General features: G+C 41.5%; 1 protein-coding gene across 1 annotated transcript in view; it reads right to left on the bottom strand.

The window, feature by feature from the left end:
• Nucleotides 1-20,024, bottom strand: part of LOC112224854 (titin-like) — a 173,001-nt gene extending 152,977 nt beyond the window's left edge. The window contains 21 exon segments of the mRNA XM_042306365.1: nt 111-1,786; nt 1,947-2,115; nt 3,869-4,033; nt 4,123-4,391; nt 4,477-4,721; nt 4,829-5,056; nt 5,257-5,408; nt 5,669-5,811; nt 5,918-6,142; nt 6,518-6,629; nt 6,770-7,028; nt 7,163-7,228; nt 10,868-10,984; nt 11,125-11,379; nt 12,925-13,261; nt 13,548-13,723; nt 13,835-13,908; nt 15,321-15,608; nt 16,534-16,737; nt 17,467-17,570; nt 19,818-20,024. Of these exon segments, the coding sequence (XP_042162299.1) occupies nt 111-1,786; nt 1,947-2,115; nt 3,869-4,033; nt 4,123-4,391; nt 4,477-4,721; nt 4,829-5,056; nt 5,257-5,408; nt 5,669-5,811; nt 5,918-6,142; nt 6,518-6,629; nt 6,770-7,028; nt 7,163-7,228; nt 10,868-10,984; nt 11,125-11,379; nt 12,925-13,261; nt 13,548-13,723; nt 13,835-13,908; nt 15,321-15,608; nt 16,534-16,737; nt 17,467-17,557 (5,251 nt within the window). The 5' untranslated portion in view covers nt 17,558-17,570; nt 19,818-20,024.

Raw genomic sequence — 20,024 nt, 5'->3', positions numbered from 1 at the left:
TTTTTTAAGGTAGACAGAACAGTTTTCTATATTTCTTTATACAAAATTACATACAACTTTTAACTATTTGTAGAATACAAGCTTCATATGCATTGAAATAGATAATTTACCTTGCACCAGCAGGAATGCCTGGCTTGAAGCCTCTCCAGCAATGTTTATGGCTTTGACCATGATGCTAGCAGAGTCTTCTGCTGTGACATCTCTGACCACTAATTCACATACGTGGTCTTCAGGCCAGAACCAGTAAATACGATCTGTCTTCTCCAGTAGGATTCCATTCTTGAACCACTGGCACTCAGGTTCCGGTTTGCCAACAACTCTGACTCTGAAGCGAACTTCCTCGGTCTGAGACACGGTCTGGCTTGCAATGCGTTCCAAGATCTTTGGAGCTTCCATGCTGGGAGAGAGCTGTACTTTCTCTGGTTTGATTGTGGGGATGGTGAGTTTTCCCTCCTCCAAGTCTTTCTTGTTCTTAGCCTCAGACAACAGTTTCTGATGGTGAAGCAGTTCTTCCTTCCTCTTCCTAAGCATGTCCTCATAGGACTCATCCTTTCTTCTGGACTTGAGCTCCACAGCAGTGATGGCTTCATAATAACCTTCCTCTGTCCTGCGCTTAAATTTACTCTTCAACTCATCTGTCTCCTCTGTGGACTTCTCATGAATGACTCTTTCAGTCTTCCTCAGTTTGACAACTTCCTTTGGCTGGGCATCAGCAGGTCTGTCAACCTTCACAACTTCAAAGCTAATTCTTCCTTGTTCAGTAGTGTCATGTGCCTTTGGTTCAGGAATGCGACGGAGAATAGATCTGAAGTCCTCTTTCTGTGTGATCTCTATCTTCACCAGATGCTCAGCTGTGCCCTCAGGGTTCTCTGCTACCACTTTGACATATCCTGCATCATATAACTTGATATCGATAATCTCAAGATAGTAAATGCCATCATAGCGAAGTCTCATTCTCTTGCTCTTGCGAATGAGCTGCTCATTGAGGTACCAGTTGACCTTAGGTGTAGGATAACCAATCACTCTGCAACGGAACCTTGCAATGTCACCTTCCAACACTCTTGCTGGCTCGGGAAGAAGGACAATTTCAGGCTTTGACTTCTCTGAATACTCATCTGCAGTGACTCCAGAAGGACCTCCTTCGTGAGCCATGCGCTCCATCTCATCAATTCTGTATATTTCCCTCTTGCCCTCCTCAACAAGGCTCTTCTCATCCTTTACAATGAGTGTAGCTGAGGTCTGGTCAACTCCAAATTTGTTAGTGGCTCTGCAGGTGATAACACCACTGTCTCTGGCATAGGCAACTTCAAAGTCAAGACTACAGTAGCCAAATTCATTAACCATGCGCAATCTGTTAGCAGCTGCAAGGGGTTTGCCATCAAGTAACCACTCAACAACCATAGTGGGATCACCAATAGGGGTCAGTCTGCATTCAAAGTGGACAGCACCAGAATGCTTCAGCCTGACGGAAGTCAGCTTCTTCTTAAACTGCGGTTTCTGCTGCTTGACCTTGTCATATAGGTCAGCCTCCTCCCACTGCTCTTGGCCATAACGTAGATGCAGAGATTCCAACTCTGGAGCTGCAATTTCCTTGGCCTTGTAGGTTCCCTTGGTGATAATGAGTCTCCTCTCCGGTGCAGGTGCAGCAACATCCACTTCAATGTTGACCCTGCAGCGAGTGGTATCTCTTCCAGCTTTGTTAATGGCTGTGGCTGTGTACCAGGCACTATCAGAACTCACAGATTGTGGGATATAGAATTTGGCTTGTCCCTTGAGGCCCTCAATCCTACAACAGACATCATTGTTAGTAAATCAGTACAGCCTTGTAATATAAAGATAGTAACAATATACAGTACATATCATAAGGACTGGAGAGGTATTTGGTGCACATGATGTATATCATAGGCATGTGCACATTGAGATAGCAGGTGGGGCAAAACACATACTTAATATTTGGGTGCTTCTGTGGGGAGATGATGTCACTGTTTTTCAGCCAAACAATGTCAGGCAGGGGGTTTCCAATGGCTTTGACAGCCAACTCAACCAGAGTGCCTTTCTTGACACTGACGTTCTTCAGCTTCTCAATAAACTGGGGTCTGACCAGGTTCTCTTTGGCTGTACATGGAGAAACACACATGAGAACAATGCTATCATTCAACAATGGTTCAGTGCATTCGGAAATGATTCACACCCCTTGACTTTTTCTACATTTTTTTTTCTTTTTTTTCTGATCAATCTACACAAATTATCCCATTATGACAAAGCAAAAACAGTTTTTTACAAATGTTTGCACATTTATAAAAAAAACTACAACTGAAATATCACATTTACATAAGTATTCAGAACATTTCCTCAGTACTTTGTTGAATCACCTTTGGCAGCGATTACAGCCTCAAGCTTTCTTAGTTATGACACTATAACCTTGGCACACCTGCATTTGGAGAGTTTCTCCCATTCATTTGTGCAGATCCTCTCAAGCTTTGTCAGGTTGGATGGGGAGTGACGCTGCACACCTATTTTCAGGTCTCTGCAGAGATGTTCGATCGGGTTCAAGTTCGGCTCTGGCTGGGCCACTCAAGGAAGCCACTCCTGCGTTGTCTTGGCTGTGTGCTTAGGGCCGTTGTCCTGTTGGAAGGTGAACCTTCACCCCAGTCTGAGGTCCTGAGTACTCTGGAGCAAGTTTTCATCAAGGATCTCTCTGTACTTCGCTCCGTTTACCTTTCTCTCTATCCTGACCAGTCTCCCAGTCCCTGCAGCTGAAAAACATCCCCACAGCATGATGCTGTCACCACCATGCTTCACCGTAGGGATGGTGCCAGGTTTCCTCCAGACGTAACGCTTGGCATTCAGGCCAAAGAGTTCAATCTTGGTTACATCAGAACAGAGAATCTTCTTTCTCATGGTCTGAGAGTCTTTAGGTGTCTTTTGGCAAACTCCAAGTAGGCTGTCATGTGCCTTTTACTGAGGAGTGGCTTCTGTCTGGCCACTCTACCATAAAGGCCTGATTGGTGGAGTGGAGCAGAGATGGTTGTCCTTCTGGAAAATTCTCCCATCTTCATAGAGGAACTTTGGAGCCATGTCAGAGCGACCATCGAGTTTTTGGTAACGTCCCTGACCAAGGCCCTTCTCCACCGATTGCTCAGTTTGGCCGGGTGGCCAGCTCTAGGAAGAGTCTTGGTGGTTCCAAACTTCTTCCATTTGAGATTGATGGAGGCTACTCTGTCCTTGGGGACCTTCAATGCTGCAGACATTTTTTTTTATCTGTGCCTTGACACAATCCTGTCTCAGAACTCTACAGACAAATCCTTGGTCTTTGCTATGACATGCCCTGTCAACTGTGGGACCTTATATAAATAGGTGTGTCTTTCCAAATCATGTCCAATCAGTTGAATTTACCACAGGTGGACTCCAGTCAAGTTGTAGAAACATCTCAAGGATGACCAATGGGAAACAGGATTCACCTGAGTTCAATTTTGAGTCTCACAGCAAAATGTCTGAATACTTAACATTTTTTTTATACATTTACAATAAATTCTAAAAACCTGTTTTCGCTTTGTCATTATGGGGTATTGTGTGTAAATTGATGAGGAAAATGTCTTATTTATTCGATTTTAGAATAAGGCTGTAATGTAAGAGAATGTGGAAAAAGTCAAGGGATCTGAATTATTTCCGAATGCACTGTATATGACAGGGCTTTTCAATTCTGCCCCTGGAGGGCTGCAAGGAGAGGATGAAAAACAGAAGTGTTTCGACCCTTCAGGACCTACATTGAAAAGCCCTGGTTTATTATGTATCAATACAAACTGACAATTATTTTTTTGCTTTAAAATGAGGAATGAGTATACCAGATACAATACAAAGATCTTACCATCAACTGTAAGTGTTATGGGCACAGAGCTTTTCCCAGCTCTGTTTTGAGCAACGACCGTCCATTCTCCAGAGTCATGGGGCATGGCTGGAACCACAATCAGTGACTGAGTTCCATCTTCCTTCACCACTATCTTGTGGGTGTAATCATTGACAACTTGGTGTCCTGAAAAGAACAAAGAAAGGAATAATAGTTCTAATATTTATTTCATAAAACATATCTTAGACGATGTATCATGTTTTCACATCACTTACCATTGTGGAACCAGAAAGTGTCAGGCATGGGTCTACCAACTACTTTCAGGTCAAATCTGGCAGTCTGCCCTTCAGCACACTTGAATGACTGTGGCTTCAAGACAAACACAGGCCTGTACAGTCTCTCAAGCTGACTCTCATCAGTGTCATCAAGCCTGCTTGCAGGAGAGCGGGCAGGAGAGCGGCTTGTAGAGCGTCCGGGAGAACGCCCGGGAGAGCGGCTTGTAGAGCGTCCGGGAGAACGACTCAGAGATCTTGGAGACTGAGACCTGAGCAAATAAATACCAAAATCAGTGATACTGATGATGTTAAAACAAATATACATTAAAATACATTTGGTAATAAAAATCTCACCTAATTCTCTGCATTGCCTGAGGTTCAGGTGTGTAATACTGAGCTACTGCAATGGCAGTGGGCTCCACATACAGTTTCCCAGAGCTCACAGAATTTCCCTTCATGTTGCTGGCAAATGCTGTGTAAACACCTTCATCTTCTGGCAGCACCACAGGAAGACGCAGGCTGGCTCTACCATCCTGAAGACTCTCCATCTGGTAACGGCCGCCATGATGGATACGCTTGCCATCTTTGTACCATATGATCTTTTGAGAGACAAGAAAAACTTTATGACTATATAAAATATACAACATTTTAAATTAAGTGGAATGGACACTTTGTATCAAATAAAAATACATGGTTTCTTTACTACCTTGGGTAGTGGAGTTCCTGCCATTTTGCAGTGGAAAGTGACCCCCATTCCTTCCATGATGCTGTAGTTTTTAACTGGAGTGGCAAAGGCTGACTGTACAGCCTCACGGTCTGCACAAGTAACCATCTCTTCCCGATCCTCAGTCACAATTTGTTGGTATGTAATCTGCAGGATGCGGATCTCAATCTCGTGGATAATCCTCTCCTCAAATGAAGAAATCTGGAGTTCCTGTAAAAACACATTGGAATAAAGCATGTCTTGTCTCAAAACAAGTGGCTGAGAACAAATCAAATACGATAACGTCACAATGATAGCGCACTGCTAGCCTGGGTACCAGTCGATTTGTGCTAACATTCCACTCATTGTACTCCGTGTCAAACAGATTGGTACCCAGGTTAGTGTGTAGTTTTTTTTATTCATCCAAATACCTGAGTTCTAACAAAGCTTTGCATCTGTGCCATTCTCTGGATGTACTTCTGGTCGTCATATTCGCTCACAACAGGGGAAACATTCGCCTGCACCGTAGTTACTTCAGTATTATAGGTCATTTCATGTTTCTTCATGTATTCTTCATATTCTCCTGTAAACAACATATACAATGTATAAACAAAAGACAGGCCCAGATATAGTTGGTTTCACAGGCCCAGATATAGAAAATGAGTGTGTCCCAAATTGCACCCGATTCCCTATGTAATGCACTACTTTTCACCAAGGACCATATGGCTCTGGTCAAAAGTAGTGCACTACAGTATGTAAGGAACAGAGTGCCATTTAGGATGCATCATATTACTGGATTTGTAGTCCATGAGATTAAACAACATTCTGATTAAAGAGACTGACCTTCCTCCAGCAGACTGGCTGAGGCAGACTCTTCTCCAAGCTGGTTCCTGGCTACGATGGAGTACTCTCCAGCATCATCAGCAAACGTCATGGAGATCTCCAATTTACATACTCCACTCTCCTTATTGTAGTGCACTTTATATCTAATGGATGAATAAGTAATATATTGTAATCAGTACAATCAATTATCAATACACTCTTACAAATGCATAATAGAGATTAATTGAAAATGTGTCACAAGTAGGCTACCTGTATCCTGTAGTAAGGGGCACTCCAGTCTTCTTCCAGATAATGTTGGGCTTGTGGCTGCCTCCGATCTGGCACTCAAAGACAACTCTTCCGCCCTCCACCAACTTCTGTACAGTTGGCTTCTTGACAAAGAAGGGAGCGACAGCATCTGCAGTATCTACTGGTGATCCTGTGGTGATGACATTCACCTCTGACATGGTCTCCTCCTTTGCTTCAACAGCAAAGCTAGAAGAACGTTGGACATATACAGTAGTTAGGGCAAATGTATCTCAAAAAGTGCCTGAAATAAGATTAGACTTCCGATGACCTTACAGTCCAAACATTAAAACGTTGAGCATAAAAGAACCTTGAAAATCTCTTATTTTTGAGTGAGGACCCTCTACTAATGAATCTGAAATAGGATTACTCCAACTTCTTTCATCCCCATTTGAAAAACTCAAACAGGGAAGATTCACTATGATCTGCTGGTAATTGATTTCATAATGTATGATGAGCAGCATAGAATGATTATGTTTTCCCTTGTCAACATCTAGCACACAATACATAATTATACCTGCCAAGAGTTTGCAAATGTAGTGGTAGAAAATAGTTGGCACTCACTGTTTCTCTTTAGTTGTAAAGTCAAACATAGTGACAGTTCTCTGCTGTGTCATCATTTCCTGCTGTGTCATCTCTTGTGTCATCTCTTCCCTGGTCTCAATCTCCTCAGTTACTAGAAGAAAGAAATGTGTACAAGTATTAGCACATTCATAAACCAATACACCCAATTAACCATTTGGCAGTACAGTATTCAACCTCAACAGTAAGTAGTCATTGTAGACAGGAATGTAAAAAACGAAACTGCCTGTTTACCTTTGACAAGCAGGTAGCAGGATGTACTGATGGTTCCAGCCTCGCTAGTAGCAGTGCAAGTGAAGCGACCGCTGTCTTCTGCGAAGGCCTCGCGGATGACCAGACGGGCACATTTACTCTCATAAGTGATCTGGAAGTCAATGGAGCTCTCAATTCTGTAGTCCTCTCTGAACCACATGATGCCAGGGGCAGGGTGACCAGTGATCTGACATTCCAGAGTCACAGATTCACCCTCAGTCACAGTCACGTTCTTCAAACCCTGAAAAAAAATATTTTTTAAATATATTACAAAATATTGATGATATTTGACATAGATGAAGTTAGAAATGATGCTTGAATAGACAACAATAATGTATATATAGCCTGAAATAAAGCCACTAGAGAAATACTTACAGCTACAAGAGTAGGTGGCACAACTGGCTCTTCTGCATGGGATGGGACTGCTGCAGTCTCAACAATCTGTTAAAATGCATATAAGTTACAAAAAGTCACAAACAGTACAGTATCTGAACTATGACTTTAGGAGTGGTGAAACATGGGTGAAATGGATGCAAGTTAAGAATTAATCCTAGAAAGAAGAAGAGTTGTGACAACAGGTTGGAAACAGATAAATGAAGAGGAAGAAGAGGAGAGCAAGCTAGGTTTTCTTTATGAAGCAAATGGATTCTGAAACAAAGGGGACGTAGCGTGGCTTCAGCGTTATGGTGAAGAGGAGGTTTACCAATACCAATCAGTGAGGTGAGACTCCACACAGTGTTATTTTAGAGGGCACAACACTCCAGACTACAAACCTTTGTTTCCAAAGTCTTATACATTTGCTCCATTCCCCCTGTAACCTAGCGCCTATCTCAGTCTGTAACTGATTGTTGAAATCATCTTTTGATCAACATGTGCAGAGGTAGAGGATAACTCTTTCTGCAGTGTGGCAATAGCAGAACCTGCTACTGAAACCTGACCAAACCAAGGAAAATACCATTATCATCACGAATCAGAACAAAGCATTAAGATATTGCCTGCTTTGTTTAGCAATGTTAAGGACGATCACTTAAAAATATAATGGAATGGATAACGATGTACAGTATACGGATGAAGTGAGCATTCGAATAAAAAACAGAAATACCTTATTTACATAAGTATTCAGACCCTTTGCTATGAGACTCAAAATCTATCTCCATTGATCATCCTTGAGATGTTTCTACAACTTCATTGGTGTCCACCTGTGGTAAATTCAACTGATTGGATGTGATTTGGAAAGGCACACACCTGTCTACATGAGGTCCCACAGTTGACAGTGCACGTCAGAGCGAAAAAACAAGCCATGAGGTCAAGGGAACCGCCGTAAAGCTCCAAGAAAAGATTGTAACGAGGCACAGATCTGGGGAAGGGTACCAAAAAATGTCTCCAGCATTGAAAGGTCCCCAAGAACACAGTGGCCTCCATCATTCTTAAATGGAAGAAGTTTGGCACCACCACGACTCTTCCTAGAGCTGGCTGCCCGGCCAAACTGAGCAATCGGGGGAGGGACTTGGTCAGGGAGGTGACCAAGAACCCGATGGTGACTCTGACAGAGCTCCAGAGTTTCTCTGTGGAGATAGGAGAACCTTCCAGAAGGACAACCATCTCTGCAGCACTCCACCAATCAGGTCTTTATGGTAGAGTGGCCAGATGGAAGACACTCCTTAGTAAAAAGCACATGACAGCCCACTTGGAGTTTGCCAAAAGGTGCCTACAGACTCTCAGTCAATGAGAAACAAGATTCTCTGTTCTGATGAAACCAAGATTGAACTCTTTAGCCTGAATGCCAAGCGTCACGTCCGGGGGAAACCTGGCACCATCCCTACCGTGAAGCGTGGTGGTGGCAGCATCATGTTGTGGGGATGTACAGTCGTGGCCAAAAGTTTTGAGAATGACACAAATATTCATTTCCACAAAGTTTGCTGCTTCAGTGTCTTTAGATATTTCTGTCAGATGTTACTATGGAATACTGAAGTATAATTACAAGCATTTCATAAGTGTCAAAGGCTTTTATTGACAATTACATGAAGTTGATGCAGAGTCAATACTTGCAGTGTTGGCCCTTCTTTTTCAAGACCTCTGCAATCCGCCCCGGCATGCTGTCAATTAACTTCTGGGCCACATCCTGACTGATGGCAGCCCATTCTTGCATAATCAATGCTTGGAGTTTGTCAGAATTTGTGGGTTTTTGTTTATCCACACTCGCCTCTTGAGGATTGACCACAAGTTCTCAATGGGATTAAGGTCTGGTGAGGTTCCTGGCCATGGACCCAAAATATTGATGTTTTGTTCCCCAAGCCACTTAGTTATCACTTTTGCCTTATGGCAAGGTGCTCCATCATGCTGGAAAAGGCATTGTTCGTCACCAAACTGTTCCTGGATGGTTGCGAGAAGTTGCTCCCTGAGGATATGTTGGTACCATTCTTTATTCATGGATGTGTTTTAGGCAAAACTGTGAGTGAGCCCACTCCCTTGGCTGAGAAGCAACCCCACACATGAATGGTCTCAGGATGCTTTACTGTTGGCATGACACGGGACTGATGGTAGCGCTCACCTTGTCTTCTCCGGACAAGCTTTTTTCCAGATTCCCCAAACAATCAGAAAGGGGATTCATCAGAGAAAATGACTTTACCCCAGTCCTCAGCAGTCCAATCCCTGTACCTTTTGCAGAATATTAGTCTGTCCCTGATATTTTTCCTGGAGAGAAGTGGCTTCTTTGCCACTCCAAAAGTCTTCGCAGATGCACTCACACCTGCCTGCTGCCATTCCTGAGCAAGCTCTGTAATTGTGGTGCCCCGATCCTGCAGCTGAATCAACTTTAGGAGACGGTCCTGGCGCTTTCTGGACTTTCTTGGGTGCCCTGAAGCCTTCTTCACAACAATTGAACCGCTCTCCTTGAAGTTCTTGATAATCCGATAAATGGTTGATTTAGGTGCAATCTTACTGGCAGCAATATCCTTGCCTGTGAAGCCCTTTTTGTGCAAAGCAATGATGACGGCACGTGTTTCCTTGCAGGTAACCATGGTTGACAGAGGAAGAACAATGATTCCAAGCACCACCCTCCTTTTGAAGCTTCCAATCTGTTATTCGAACTCAATCAGCATTACAGAGTGATCTCCAGCCTTGTCCTCGTCAACACTCACACACACCTGTGTTAATGAGAGAATCACTGACATGATGTCAGCTGGTCCTTTTGTGGCAGGGCTGAAATGCAGTGGAAATGTGTTTTTGGGGATTCAGTTAATTTGCATGGCAAAGAGGGACTTTGCAATTAATTTGATCACTTTTCATATCATTATGGAGTATATGCAAATTGCCATCATACAAACTGAGGCAGCAGACTTTGAAAATTAATATTTGTGTCATTCTCAAAACTTTTGGCCACAACTTTATTTCAGCGGCAGGGACTGGGAGACTAGTCAGGATCGAGGGAAAGATGAAGGGAGCAAAGTACAGAGAGATCCTTGATGAAAACCTGCTCCAGAGCGCTCAGGACCTCAGAATGGGGTGAAGGTTTACCTTCCAACAGGACAACGACTCTTAGCAAACAGCCAAGACAACGCAGGTGTGGCTTCGGGACAACTCTCTGAATGAACTTGAGTGGCCCAGCTCGAGCCCGGACTCGAAATCGATCGAACATCTCTGTAGAGACCTGGAAATGTAGAGACCCCATCCAACCTGGCAGAGCTTGAGGGGATCTGCAGGGAAGAATGGGAGAAACACCCCAAATACAGGTGTGCCAAGCGTATAGCGTCATACCCAAGACGACAAGGCTGTAATCGCTGCGAAATGTGTTTCAACAAAGTACTGAGTAAAGGGTCTGAATACTTATGTACATGTGATATTTCAATTTTTTATTTTCAATAAATGTGCAAAAATTTCTAAAAACTTGTTTTTGCTTTGTTATTATGGAGTATTGTGTGTAGATTGATGAGGGGGGGGGAAACAATTTAATACATTTTAGAATAAGCCTGTAACGAAACACAATGTGGAAAAAGTCTAAACTTTCTGAATGCACTGTATACTAACTGAAGCACTACAACAATTGTATACCACTGCTTGCCTGATTTGACCTATGCTTACCTCATAGCTATGGTCAGGTTTAGGAACCATAACTTTTGAAACTGTGAAATGTGGAATTGGGGATGGCGCAGGAGCAGCATCCACGTGGGCGATAGTAGTTTCTGTACTTCTTTGTATCTAAAGTAACCAACAGAGTGTGGATAGAGTGAGGACAATAACTCAATGCAGAAATTAGAATAACAAGCAGGACATTACATATAATGTTATCAGAGAAAACTTGGCAATAAGCATCTTTTCATAATAAAAAGATAGCAAACCTGGGTTACATGAATACTCTGGTCATCAACTGTTGTTTGAATTGCCATTGGTGGTATCATTGGTATATGCACAGCCTCAGTTGTCACTGTGACTTGTTGCTCAGTGGTAGACAGCATTGACTGCTGTTTTATATCAGAATCTATGGTTTCCTCTCCAGCATGACCCCTCTCTCCATGCATTGGCTTCCGAACACGTGCTAGGTCAACAGCAGCAACAACTGTAGCCTTTGCCTCCGCTTTTTTCCCACCCTCAACCTTTGAGACAACAAGCAGTGAATGTCATCTAGCACATAGATCATACACATCATCCATGGCAGCAGTCACTTCAACAGCAAACAGATTCACATTCTGATTACAAACACTCTGGACAAACTCCACACCCCTGTATATAAAACAAGTCTTGATGTGCATTACCTAGTAATAACATGTCATCGTTAAAGCATTGAATCGTGTTAGTTTGAGTAGGTTGTGTAATATTGAAAATGAATCATGCAGGTGCACAATAGAATTACCAAGGATCTGCTCAATAGACTTGTGTGCACTCGGACACGTGCTAAACAGATTTGAGACCGAGTGCAGAGAAAATGGGTTCATGCAGTGACTTCAATTTAAATAGTGCCAACATACTGTAGTTGATGTGAACGATTTGGGAAAGTGCTCAGAGAAGTAAACAAAACAATATAGTACGTGCAATCTTTAAGCTTCCTGCCTCTTGGTTGTCATCATACATGTGACAGTGGAGATTTCCATTTCTCTGTGCTGTAGCACAGCGTCATCAGTGCGTGTCTCTATAGCTGATTCAACAGCTATAGAGTCTGGCATGATCTATATTATGAACTGGCCAGGGGCAGGATAGTTATACAGTATATTAGGTGTATAAATAATGATAATATTAATAACACATATCAACATTAGAGGAGAGCTCAACACACCAAAGGGAATGTGAATAATTAACCATAAGGAATGTTACAAAATCACAGATGGTTGTGAGGTCAAATATGTGGGTACGGGGAAAAGACACCAATTTAACATGGAAAACTGTCTATGTTTATCAGGGATAATGTTATTAAGCGTGAGTGGGGTCTACCGATGTGGGCTGTGGTGACAGAAGAAAGGGAAATAAATTAATCATGGAAGTGAAGGGAAGGACGACAGGGTTGTACTTTTTAATGAATGAACTACCTGTTCCCTTGTTGTGGACATTAACACCACAGTAGAAGAGGTGCTAAAGGTGCTGTGTCTCTGTACCGGGCTGCACCACCGGCACCGGCTCTGGCACCGGCTCTGGCACCGGCTCTGGTGTAAAACCAGCAGACTTGCGGCTGCAAGCTTGGTCCACAGCTGCTACCACAGTAGCTACAGCAATGCTTTTATCATCCACCTCATGCTGTGCCTCCTAGCATACATTAGTACCGTTAGGATCCAATCAAAGTCTTTATCAGTTTTATTGATAATAGCTGCATACACATATGTCACTATCACCTTATTGATAATAGATGCAATCTTAAATAGCTACAATCATCACATCTCTAGAGGGCTGGATCATTACTTTCTAAATTCAGACAACCGAGCCTAAGCCATGTTAGATCCAAAAATACATCCATGAAGTCAAATATTCATCGTACAGGATATTTGAACTGATTTAGGCCCGTTTCCTCATAAAGAAAGCTAATCAGCGAATCAAAGCCGTTCACAATCTTACCTTATGAACGCTCATGCACATACACCAATCAGCCTCAAGATGTCTCTGCCACAGAGAGAGTTGAGAGAGGGGCTCCTATGAAATAGGAATCTCCTTACCTCTCTCACAGCGACACCAGATACAGCGGCACCAGTCGTTTGCGATCCATAAGAGCCCTCCCAGTGCTGCTCCATGTGAACCTGGGTGGCAGACATGGAGGCCTGGGCATGGGTGGCAGACATGGAGGCCTGGGCATGGGTGGCAGACATGGAGGCCTGGGCATGGGTGGCACTAGAAGTCCTGCTGCTGGAATAGCTGCTGGAACCTTCTATCAAGTCTCCCTGCTTCCATGGTGGGGGGACATTAGGACCATGGGCTACCTTTTTCCGTGTGGTCAGTGGGGATTTAACTGGTCTGATTGGGGACACAGACAGTCTTGATGAGGGAGATACAGGCCTGTGTTAAACAAAGAGACAGAAAATATCAAAACATTTAAAAATGTGTAGTATTCATATATTACCAAAATGGTGTTTTGTAGTGTTAATAGACAAATAAGTAAGTAATATGTTTATTATGTAATTACTGTTTTATAAGGTCATTTATAGGGAACCTAAATACCAGGTCATTTCTGTATTATAAAATAACCATGGTCTTATTCCCTATGGAGATTGAGGTAAACTACCTGTCTGTGGCATTCAATGAAACACTTTATTTTATGTAGGATTGATATAAAGTGTCTTACCTGACAGGGGCCGGAGTGGGCACCTTGACACGTCTCACAGGTGATGGTGACTGATGACGTCCGCCTGAGGTTGGCTTTGGAGGCACACGTGGTGGGGTCATGTGTGCTTGGTGGCTCACTACACCACCTTCAACACGCATTTGCATGGATGAGGATTCAAAATGAGCCTCCATACTCTAAAAATAAAACAACAGAAAAGGTTAGTGTTTTATCTGAATGATAGATAGCGTCAAGACAGACAGAGATAAAAATGTCATGTCTATTTATGTCTATTCATGTCTATTTACCCTTGTCTCAACTCTGGTCTGAGAGGAGGCTGACACAACAGTTTTGGACTTCTTGGCAGGCACAGCTTCTCCCCCTAGACAGAAACAAATATAAATATGAATTATCCATAAAATTATTGAACATGATGACAACAAGTTGTAAATCAAATTCAGTTTAGGCTACATGTCAATATGGAATTCACTGCCCACGGGCCCTTTGAGCCTATCACAGTTTCCATTCAGTTTCAATGAATTGGCTCATTGAAGGCGTACTTAATATATTTACAGTTACTTAACGTTATTTCTGCAGTCATTAATCAAATTGATAGAGTCACTCTGACCCTGAAGGGGTTCCAGATTTGAGTTGTATCAGCTTGAAAAAATAATGGAATACACCCACTAAGCCACACCTTCAATATCCTTTCCCAGTGCGCCTTGCCTTTTCGAGTGAATTGTAGTTACCACCCATGAGTGTGTTTGTTAGTGACAGAATTAATTCATGTTCAGTCCTGCAGCCTTTACAAAATGAGTTAATAGGCACATGTTATAATTATAATAAGTTCTCTGTGACAATACATTACATATAATGAAGTCTTATTTTGAGACCTAGTTTTACCCTAATACAGGTGCCTTGAAACTCATGAATTACAGGCAACATCAGGCCTGCAAGTAGGGGTGCAAACTTCTGGTAACTTTTCCAAAATGTTCATATTTTCAAAAGAATCCTGGTTGAAGGATTTCCAGGAATCTTCCAACTGGGATTTCTGGAAAACCTAAAAATGTACCTGAATTTCACAACCCTTCCTGCAAGTCACATTATGCTGGCTTGCAAAGTGATGTGTAATTCCTATTGGAATCCAGCCAGAGTTAGGATATCCAACAGTTGATATTTGTATCATAATGACTGCCAGGGTTAGGAACAGTGTGAGGAGACTACATAAGCCATTTCATATGGAACAACCATTTCAGTAACAGGTAAAAAAACTTTTTTTAAAGAAATGATGGTATTAGTTTAGAAAAATGTATGTGATAAATCTCATGCTCCACAAAGATAAATAAATCACTCAATATACATGCAAATACACAGATATTAAAAACAATTCCAAAAAAATCTACATTCGGTAGAGCATGCTGGGGAAAAAGTTAACTTAAAAAATAGAGTTGATGTGACTTCTCAATTAGTTTTGAATCTGTACCACATAAACATTTGAAGTAATAATCACTGAGTTCAACTCACTAGAAGTATTTGAGTTAAAAATGCCTTACAGTGTAGGTAGTCACCTCTCTAGGCTAGATTAATTATATTTTCTGTCCAAAAAACAGCAAGGAAATGCACAATTAAATCATTGAAACAGGAATTATCTTGTAACCCAGAGAAGGCTGTTACAATGGCGGATTTCCAAAAGCCCAAACACGCTAAAATATGGTTGGAGCACGGCAAATTTAAGGACAGAACATGTTGCCCATAATCACACACCACAAATCAACTGGATCAACTTTATCTCACCTTGAACCAGTAGTTCAGCAGTGGAGGTAGCCTGTCCACTGCTGTTTGAAGCATTTACAGAGTAAGTTCCAGAATCCTCTGGGAAGGCTTCGGCAATCAACAAACTGTAAAGGTCTCCTTCTTGAACAATCTGAAAGTCAGCAGAGCTCTGTATCTCAGCTCCCTCTCTGTAGAACTTTACCACAGGTGTAGGGATTCCTGCAACACGAACATCCAGTCTCACTTGGCTTCCTTGTCTCACGGTCATACTCTGAAGTCTCTGAATAAAGTTGGGCTGCACGGTCTCCGCTGTAATAATAAATTAAATGGAAAAATAAGTTTTTTTAAATGTGATTTTTTATTTTTTAAGTGGTGGAAGTGAGCAGCACCACAGATGTCCATTGGCTAGGGTAGACGGGGGGCAAATGCAACTGGTGGAGACCAGGGGAAATTGTAACACTATTTGTCTTAATTTTCATTTGGCCTACCCAGAGACGACTTATACCAGTCACTTTTTAAATAGGAAACTTACATCTATCTACTTATCATTCACCATGTAGGGTAAAGGTCGCTACGGAAGATGTTTGGATCACAATATAGATTTTCATCCAAATTGTCCGACATTACATTTGCTCCTAAGCCCGGGGTCAGTGGTAGCAGTAGACATGGTGGTCAATTATATACTGTATTGTTTTACTTTAAAGGTGATTGAACATACATTTGCTTTGTGTAAAATAGTAAGTGGCAAACAACAGTTTCCCGATTTCAATATTGGATGTGTAAAATGTAAACAACATGGCAGCTACCACTCTCATCATTGCAAATTAGTGCTGTTAATTGAACAATTCTGTAAAGTAGTGAGCAATGAAGGCCTACAGTACTGGTGGTCAGTCACTTGGACAGGCTGCTTTTAAGAGCTTTATTCATAATGAATACTATGCTATCTTTGGCTGCCCTTCATGTTTGCAGCCATGATTACTCTTAGTATGATGCAAGACATTGTCTAAAACGGCAAGCCAAAGCATTGGCTAGCTAGAACAACCTCAAACAACACCACTGTTTTATCAAGTGGCCCAAGCAAGAGGCCCTGAAAGACCCCTGAGTTTTGCAGAAGATTAGACACAAACGTTCAATGTTTTACCTGAGTGCAGTAACCATTAGTAACCATTAGGAGAAACCACAGTGCATATGCTGGCAAAAAAAATAACATAACACAATACTCTGGTTCTCTCACCTGTAACAAGAAGTTCAGCGGTGCTAGTGGCTTGTCCAGCACCATTGGTGGCTCTCACAGAAAATCTTCCACTGTGCGCGGCTGTCACAGCAGGGATCATCAGAACAGCGCGGCCATCGCTGAACGAGATCTGTGCGCCGGGCAGAGCGGCAGTGGAAAGAACCTGGCCATCACGGAACCAGCTCACCTCAGGAACTGGATTACCTTTAGATCAAGTCAACATTCTAGTCAGCACTGAGCGGAGGTGAAGATGGTGATGATTTTGAACAAGCAGTTACTATTCAGAGGAAAGCTGAGGCATTTTCTCTCAGGAACTACAAAAGGCCTGCAATATCACATAGGGCCGGCTTCCCAGGCACAGATTAAGCCTAGTCCAGAACTCAAAAGCATTTTCAATGGTGATTCTCCATTGAAAGAGCTTTTTACTAAAGTCTAGGCTTAATCTGTGTCTGGGAATCCAATCCATTAATAGGGTACTTATTACTTGTTTATAGACTTCATAAAATGTTGCTGTGCAAAGGCTTTATATCTGCGGTTTTACATCAATGATTCAACACATTCAGACTGCATCTACAGTACCAGTCAAAAATTTGGACACACCTACTCATTCAAGGGTTTTTCTTTATTTTTATTCATTTCTAATGCCAAGAGTGTGCAAAGCTGTCATCAAGGCAAAGGATGGCTACTTTGAAGAAACTCAAATATAAAATATATTTGGATTTGTTTAACACTTTTTTGGTTACTACATGATTCCATATCTGTTATTTCATAGTTTTGATGTCTTCACTATTATTCTACAATGTTGAAAATACTCTAAATAAATAGAAACCCATGAACGAGTAGGCGTGTCCAAACTTTTGACTAGGTCTTGTATGTTTGGACATTCAGCTATATTCATGAGGTATAGTTGAAGAACATAAGAGATCTCCTTACCACTAACTTGAGCCTCAAACGTTGCAGCACTACCCTCTAGTGCCACACCGCTTTGCAGAGGCTGTGTAAATGTTGGTGCCTGTGTTGACATTGTGGACGGCACCCTAAGAGACACAACAAAGCACATCACCAAATCACTCACACACCATAAATCTACCTTATTAATCTTTTACAATAATTGAATGGTAAAATCCCTGAACAAAGCAAATCCATGACTAAAAAGCATTGTCAATGGAGATTCTCCATCAAAAGGGCTTTGATTCCAGGACTAGGTTTAATCAGAATAATCTACCTTTCTTTGACATCTTTTACAGTAGTTTTATGGCAAATACATTTGAACTCAATTCTTAGTTTATGAGAGTGTTACGTCACTTGTGTCACATCACCAAGCCAATGAAGATGAGTCTACCTTTCTTTTTACATCTTTTACATATGCAAATTAAACCTTAACATCAAATGAACCCAGCATGTATTATTAGCCAATGAGTATCTAATCACTTGTCACATATCCATATCCACATATCCTAATCACATATCCAGCACCTGGCTTACTGTCACTTGAGCTATCAGAGGATCCATGAGATCTGGGTGTTAGGCCGAACACCAGGGCTACAGCTCCGTGTGACAGCTCACAGACAAGACAGTAACAACTGGAAGCTAGCTAGCTACCCATCAGGAGATCTGTGCTTCACACACACACTTAAATAACAGATGGCCAACTGGTCTTACATCACTGTTTAATGATTTCCAGTTCAATTAATGTTGATATATTTCAAGTTAAGGTAATAAATTACAGTGTAACACTTTACATTACAGTGACCTTATTACTGTGCAAGTATTCCTGTAAGTACAGTGTAACAAGTACTGTAATTACTCAATGTTACACTGTATGTACACTGTATTAAGGGTAAGGCAAGTGTTACTCAATGTAACTAATAGGTGTGTAATAGATTATTTATAACTCAAACTGAACAGAACATATCCCTTGACGTCAGCTGTTTGGCCTACAGTTACACTAGGCCTATACAACACATATGCCTTGACTGGGCCCATGTTTAAGTGCTAAAATGTCTGCCATTGCCGTTCCAGTTCCAGATACAACATAATCCACCAAGTCATCTTTAAATAGCAGCTGGATAACATATCAACATGAGGTTTTGGAATTAAGTATTAATAAACCAGTCATGAATTTAAAGACTGTGTAATCTCCAACAATGTACAAAACACTGCAAATTTAAAGCTTAATATTTTAAGAACTTGTTTAGGACTATAGATAGAACAGCTTAAATTTAGTAGGCCTGGACTTTCAATCCAGTACAGGCCTAGAATCGATCATTTTTTGACATACATTATTCAACCCAAAAATATGAGCCATTAAGCACTATAGTATCACATTACCTTTCATCCTTAGATACAACGCACATCAAATATAGATTCCTTAGGCCTTTACATTTTTTAAATTGTACCTTTATTTAACGAGGCAAGTCAGTTAAGAACACATTCTTATTTACAATGACAATAAAACCCGGATGACGCTGGCCCCTATGGGACTCCCAATCACGGCGGGATGTGATGCAGCCTGGATTCAAACCAGGTTCTGCAGTGACATCTCTTGCACTGAGATGCATTATCTTAGATTACTGCACCACTTGGGAGCTTTAATGAAACACAATATCACAACTTCCATAGAATGGAACATCAATGAAGCTAGCAGAGAACAGTTATTCTTCATCCGGATAAACAGAATATCACTTCAGAAAGTATAACTTTGAAAAACTTCACCTCGAGAAATCTCCACAGATCATTAAACAATGGCCTGAGTATATACTGTTCAGAAAGTATACAAGTATACAATCAATTATAGCCTGCATCATATCGATAATGTATGAAAACTATCCAAAACTGTAAACTTTTGATGAGCCATGTAACACAAATTGGAACGCTCTAAAAATACTCGGTACCAGACTTGATTGACAGTCACCATGTGACACATAACTGGAGGTGCAACTGATAGCCCTGCTGCTGATTCCCTTAAAAAGACATTGCTCCACAGCTGGGATACCACTCTAACGCTAATACGGGCTATTCTGGGAGCTTCTCAAATCATTTCACCAAATAGAAAAAACCTTGAATTAAAAGCATTAGTTCTTAATAAGGTATGCATTTAAAATAAAACATTCATAATGTTAAATGATTCCCATAATATATTTTGAGACACGTGTCTCCAATTAGGTGGAAATCACCAATTGTCACGTTATTCTTTTGGAATTAGTATATTACAGATAACACAATATTAATTGACAAGCACTGCATTAGTATAGGTTAAGGTTTAATGAACGACAATGACTTACTTGTATCCACAAGAGTGCCTGGATTTGATTGGGGGAAGCCCAGGAGTTTTATCTCATCAGAAATCTCCTTATCCAGAAATGTTGACAGAAAATCCAATGTGAGAACAGTTTAGCCTCAAAGAAACCCCAAAAAACAAAACCACACAGTGTAGCTGTGTAGTTTTGTTTTTTTTCCTTATGCAATCCCTACACCCGAGGCAAGGCTGG

The sequence above is a fragment of the Oncorhynchus tshawytscha genome, linkage group LG26, assembly GCF_018296145.1.
Source record: "Oncorhynchus tshawytscha isolate Ot180627B linkage group LG26, Otsh_v2.0, whole genome shotgun sequence".
NCBI lineage: Eukaryota > Metazoa > Chordata > Actinopteri > Salmoniformes > Salmonidae > Oncorhynchus > Oncorhynchus tshawytscha.
This window is presented reverse-complemented; position numbering and strand designations above follow the sequence as displayed.